The 6363-nt window shown below is 34.3% G+C and overlaps 1 protein-coding gene across 1 annotated transcript; it reads left to right on the plus strand.

Annotated features, from left to right (window-relative positions):
- The first annotated feature begins 2143 nt into the window (after positions 1-2143).
- Positions 2144-5288, plus strand: LOC109206459 (ganglioside-induced differentiation-associated protein 2). The gene is made up of 3 exons (XM_019369281.1): positions 2144-2493; positions 4026-4290; positions 4842-5288. Exons 1-3 carry the CDS (start codon positions 2247-2249, stop codon positions 5074-5076), a joined length of 747 nt encoding a protein of 248 aa, XP_019224826.1. The 5' UTR covers positions 2144-2246; the 3' UTR covers positions 5077-5288.
- Positions 5289-6363: the final 1075 nt, after the last annotated feature.

Here is a 6363-nt window from a genome sequence, read left to right on the forward strand (position 1 = left end):
ATTTTTTATTTGGGTTATAAAATAAATGTTAGCAAAAATGTAATTTTCAAAAAATGATGACTCTTGATCCTATTTAACCAACTCAATAAAATAAGAAATTCTTATAAGTTCGTATTCATCTTGAAAGGTAATTCTTTTTCTCACGACTAAAATGCATTTGTTCTATTTCCTAAATTAATGATAAGTACAATAGAAATTATTATCAATAGCTTAGAGCTTAATAAATTGCTATTACAAATATAGTAGATTCAGATGTTATACGTAGGGGTATTCATGGTTCGGTTTGGATCGGTTTTTCCCTAAAAAGAAACCAAACCAAGTAAGTCGGTTTTTCAAATATTAGAACCAAACCAAGGTTTTTCTCGATTCGGTTTATGTCGGTTTTTCGGTTTTTTCGGTTATTTATCGGTTTTTTCTTAAATATAAGACGTACGCTACCAAACACATATTCCGGCGACCACATTTTCAATGTAACACTATCAAATCAATTGCCCTATGAGAAATTTGTTATTTACCAAGATATATTGAGGATAATTGAATCAAATAGTGATGAATAATTTAAGGACTCAATTAAAAATATGTTATTTTTAACACGAAATGGATTCTTACACTAAACAAAAGAAAACTACCAATCAAACTAGAATGTAAAGGTAAAGAACTATATTAAAAGTTCAAACTAATAACATTTACCATAAATTTTTTGAAACTTTGTATAACAATATACATATATATAGGTGTAATAATAAATTTGAAATAACTACTCCTATAGTCGGTTTGGTTCGGTTTTTTCCGATTAAAACCAAAACCAAACCAAATTTGATCGGTTTTTAAAATTCAAAACCAAAACCAAACCAAACCAAAAAGTATCGATTTTTTTGGTCGGTTTGGTTTGGTTTGGTTTTTGGTTTGGTTCGGTTTTTCGGGTTTTTATGAACACCCCTAGTTATACCTTTGATTAATCTATTGTTCATTTTAAACCGAGCTTTCTTTATTTATCCAATCACATAACTATGCATATGAATATTTTTTTTATGGAAGTAAGAGCCTAAGATTGTAATGAAATTACTTACTGTTAATAGATTCTAAAAAGAACTACTCCCTCCGGTCTAAAATAAGTGATTCTTTTGGCTGTTTTTACGCATATTAAGAAATTTACCTTTTAACATTAATTAACAATGAAATTGACCATATTAACCTTTACTATCTCACATAAACACTCCTAACACATATTCCAACACTATTTATTCCAAGGACAAAAAAATAATTACTCCCTCTGTTCCAGTTTATGTGAACCTATTTCCTTTTTGGTCTGTTCCAAAAAGAATGACCCCTTTCTAAATTTGGTAACAATTTTGCTTAAATTTACAATTCTACCCTTAATGAGAAGCTTTTATAATCACACAAATACTCTGGGCCCCTTTCTGACTTGTTTAGGACCACAAATTCCAAAAGTCTTCATTTTTTCTTAAACTCCGTGCCCAGTCAAACAGGTTCACATAAATTGGAATGGAGGGAGTAATTCATTCTTGAAATCTGGAAAAATCACTTATTTTGGACCACAAGAAAAAGACCAAAAAATCACTTATTTTGGACCGGAGGGAGTATGTTAAGTTATGAGCCAAATTATGGACGATTAAAGAGAGAAATTGTATATCAACAACTTTGGACGAGGAAATAATCTGCAATTCTGGGGGATAACAATGGAAGAGGAGTGAGTAAGCGAGATTTTTGGGTTAGAAAGATTATTGGTGTCAATGGGTTTCTTACTGTGGGTAAATACAAAGAGAGGTGATGATTTTGGGATTTAGTGGAGTGATGATTTTGGGTAAGTACAAAGAGAGGTGATGATTTTGGATAAGTACAAAGACAAATATATTTTTCCTTGGAAAAAGGAAGAGTATCTTAAATGTAAGAGTTTATGTGTAACTCATACTCAATATTTAAAATATGTTTCATTTCCTCCTTTTTATGGTCTTGTATAAAATTAGTAAATATAGGTATATAAAGCAGTTAATAAGGAATCTAAATAAAGGTAATAAATAGGTTTATATTATATATAGCTAGTAAAAATCTCCTCAATTTTTTATTATAAATTTAAAAGTATTTTCAAAATTGGGATTCCGTTAGCATAAGGTCCAAAACAAAATCTTTTTTTAACAACTGGGATAATATTAGACCAAAGATGTAAATTTGACCTTTTCCCCTTATATTGTGTGTTGGTTTGCTTTGGAGCTGCGACAGTGAAGATGAATACGGGAGGCTCCAGTTCAAATTCCAGTAAGGATGAATTCTCAGTTTTAGTGTTAGCATCGGATCTTGGTATTGATGCCCGACCCTTTTTGACCCAACCCGAAGAGAGCTGGCATGATTGCCCTTCTCACCTTCCTTCTTCTGAGGAACAAGATTTTGACTTCCTCCAATTCCTCCGCCTTGAACCCGGTTCTGATAAAGCGGGTAATCGGATCTTCCGTATTGTTGGAAAATACTTTCCGGGTAATTTCCTACAAACCCCTTTTCAGTTACCTAAATTTACTTAAATATTACAGTACTGACCAATTTTGACAACTAGTACTATTATGTCTATATTTTTTGCTTCTTGTTGTTGAGTTTAGGTAAAATGATCAATTTTGAGAGAGGATATTGTAATATAATTTAAATCTGGAAGTAAGTGTTTTCTGTTTGTTCCATGTTATGAACAATTCACTGATACAAAGTGGAAGTTAGTGTTTTCTGTGTGTGTGTGTGTGTGTGTGTGTGTGTTAGCTTCCGTAAAGCTACGATGGTGTACCTGTATTGGTGTGGCTATGTTCTGTATTTGTGTAAAAGCTTAAAAATCGAGTCTTTTTCTGTTTCGCTATTGCTGCGGAGCTTACTTTGAGACCTGTACCTTCAGCTGTATAAACTAATTAATAAACCTTCTCCGTAACATTTTTTTGACTATACTGTCAATCGAGTAAATGGATTAGTGTGATGCTTCTGCCTGCACTTGCAACCTGAAAAGAAAGCTACTTTGGTGTTTGAGCTTTTTATTCCTTTGTTCTTTTATATTTTGCATTTATTCCGGTGGCTGTTTGATTTATTGACGGGAAGAATACACCATGTAAGCCTGTGATGTCATCCGAAATGTGTATTCCTGTCAACAGTCTAACAAACTTTTAATTGAATATCAAGTGATAAAACTTGTTTTGAAGTTCACCTACCATTGTTTAAACATATCATAGATTGATCATCGTTAAAATTCAAGGGTTTGACCTATCAAGTAAGGAAAATGGATTTGGAGCAAATCATTTTGGATTATCAATGACATGGGGACACTTACATGGAGGTATTATTTTAAGAGTTGACTAGAATGCTTCTTGCTTGATTCTTATAGGCCTTTATACCAGGTTTTATTGCTTTGACTCTTCAAAGATTTTTATTGGATTTGCCTGTGTGAGCTCGTCCTTTATGGAGTCATTTGTGGTGCTACAATGGGTTCAAGACAATTGTGCTAACTCCTATATTCTTCAATCGTGGGAAAACAGTAGAAGCTTTGGCTTTTTCTTCTCTTCATTGGTTCCTATGGCCTTCTCTCTCCAACTCTGTTGTATCCATTTCAGCTGAGTACTGACTATAACCATTAGGTGATTGAATAAGCAACAGTCACGGACCATATAAAGTTGGACAAATACATGTCCATGGATGGATGACCTTTCCGAAGGCATGATTTTAACCTCTAGGCCACTTCTTTATTTGATGTCTGCTTTACGTCGTGGTTTCATCTACGTGTTGCTTTCAAAATACTTGGACAAAATTTTCTTTTAAGTTGAATGCAAGTTATGATATATGCATTGTGACTAAGACAAAATTTCCCTGCAAAGAATAGTTCCATTCTTCAGAATTGAGGCTGTGATTAATTTAAAATTATTCGTGGCTTCTGTTTCTTCTCTCAAGTGATACTCCATCTCATATTTCTTGTTGCTGTTTCCCTTGCTTTTTGTCAGTTGATTGTTCTTATAACAACTATTTTCAACAATAATACACAGCTGTAGTTATAGATGGGGAGCGGCTGAAAAGGTACGTCTTTAACAAAATTTGCTCGGAGTTGCCTGAGGAGCCATTCTGCATTGTCTACATGCATACTACTGTCCAGAAGGAGGATAACAACCCCGGATTAACCATCTTGAGGTGGATCTACGAAGATCTGCCTTCTGAGCATAAGGACAGGCTTCAGGTTGTATACTTTGTGCATCCTGGGATACGGTCAAGGCTTGTTCTTGCAACACTAGGCAGATTTTTTCTAAGTGGAGGGTAAGTAACTTCTTGGTTAGTTAAAGACTCTGGTCACAGTATTATTGTACTCACATTTTTCCCCTGCATGTTTAGTGCTCAGGTATCATCATCTTCAAACTTTGATTGTAGTCATTTGTTTATCCCTTTCAAAATTTGTTGGTCACAGAAGGCTCTTATAAATTTAAGCCTGAGGTTTTCATCTTGTAAAGGAGGCTTTTTACTGCAGTTACAAGGGGTCCTATCATGTCGAGAGCTTTTTGCATGAACTTTGACCCCGATAGTTACATTTTTTGGTTTTAAAGAGTTGATCTGTTTCCATAAAACATGTACGCTGGACCATAATGCTAGCAATGCTCATCATGTTGCATACCCTCGTAACATTAAAATATTTCCCAAATGCATTGAGGTTACATCTTTCTTGAAGCTTTGTTTGTTGTATTATGTAACCTTTGCTTCAGAATTCACTCTTTCTCTCTTTTAACTTCTAATAACCATAGCCTTAGCAGTTTGTTGTTTCCTTCATTTGAGAGAGATACAACAGGACGTTCACCTGTTTTCTTGTGGTGTAGCTTGTATTGGAAAATAAAGTATGTTAGTCGCTTGCAATACCTTTGGGACGACATAAAGAAAGGAGAGCTCGAGATTCCTGAATTTGTTCAAAAGCATGATGACATTTTAGAGCACAGGCCACTGACTGATTATGGAATTGAACCAGATCCCCTCCATCTATCGCAGATGCCACCGACAGCCTACTCGTTTGGGAGACATGATTCAGGATGGTCATCTAGAGAGTACATGTCTTAGAAAAGCTGCTAGGTTCTGTACAGCATTGTACTTATGTACCAATTCTAAGAGTTTTTTTGTTTAGTGATGTTTCTACTACTTATATGAGCTTGTACTAAGCTTTCTTCTGCTTGTCTCTGCTCACTTTTGTGTCACCATAAACAGTACACCATTGAGTGAGTGATCTGCATCAGAAGATAGAAATAGAAGGAAAGACCTACCCTCTTCCTAAATTCTCCCTTTGTTTTTTATTGCAGCCAGCGCGCGACATATTGCAATAGAAAACGTTCTTGTAGTGAAAATGGTGCAGCCTCATTAGCTCTATGTACGTAAGACATGTATTATCTCTACTCTCTAGAATTGTTTACACACAACAATTGTTACAAAACTCAAAATAGTATAAAACAAATTGAAAGACAAGTAACACACCTTAACCAATATACAGAGTTTCAGATCCTAAGAATATGAGGTTACATGATAATATAGAGGAATACAGAAGTATATATTACATCACTAGTTCAATAGATCAACATAAAAAGGACTCATGGACTTCTTTATATGTGGCCAAATCCTAAATATTTAGTCAAAGCAAACTTCACATATCCAGCAGCAGCATAGTGCAAAGAGGCTGCAAAAAACAAAAACAAGAAAAGTTAACAAATTTTTGTTCTAAAGTTTTCTTAACAGGGAATAATATTACTTGAGGCTGTCAAAGCAATAGTTACAAAACAAATATGATGTGAAAATTGAGAAAACTTAATTACCATCCTTCAAGGAAGCCCCTTTCTCCTTTTGGTTTACTTCTTGGGAAACACTTCATCTTCTTGTTCTTCTTTCCAGTTGGTGTAGATTCAGTAGGATAACCTTTAAACAAAAACACACAAAAAAGAAATTATTTAGAACATAAGTGAGTTCAACTTCAGTTGAAAACTCTTTGCAAAAAAATTATATTGTGTTTCTTGTTTTCTACAAGTATATATTAAATCTTGAACATTCTTAAAGAAATTCTCCACTTTGGTATGAGTCACGTGTTCAAACCATAAAAGCAGCCATTAATGATTGCATTAGGGTAGGTTATCTATATCCCACCGTTTGGAATGTGACCCTTTCCCGGATCCCTCGTGTGCGGGATACTTTGTGCACTGCATTTTTTTTTTTTTTTTGGGGTATATATGGGGTCAGAGTGTTTAGGGGGTGAAACACATACCTGGAGGAGGTTGGTTCACTTGATTTTCTTGATTTTGCATCTTGAAAAATGAACACAAGAAAAGAGGAGTATAGAGGAAAAGTATTTCAGTATTATTTGTC

Source organism: Nicotiana attenuata, unplaced genomic scaffold (assembly GCF_001879085.1).
Source record: "Nicotiana attenuata strain UT unplaced genomic scaffold, NIATTr2, whole genome shotgun sequence".
NCBI lineage: Eukaryota > Viridiplantae > Streptophyta > Magnoliopsida > Solanales > Solanaceae > Nicotiana > Nicotiana attenuata.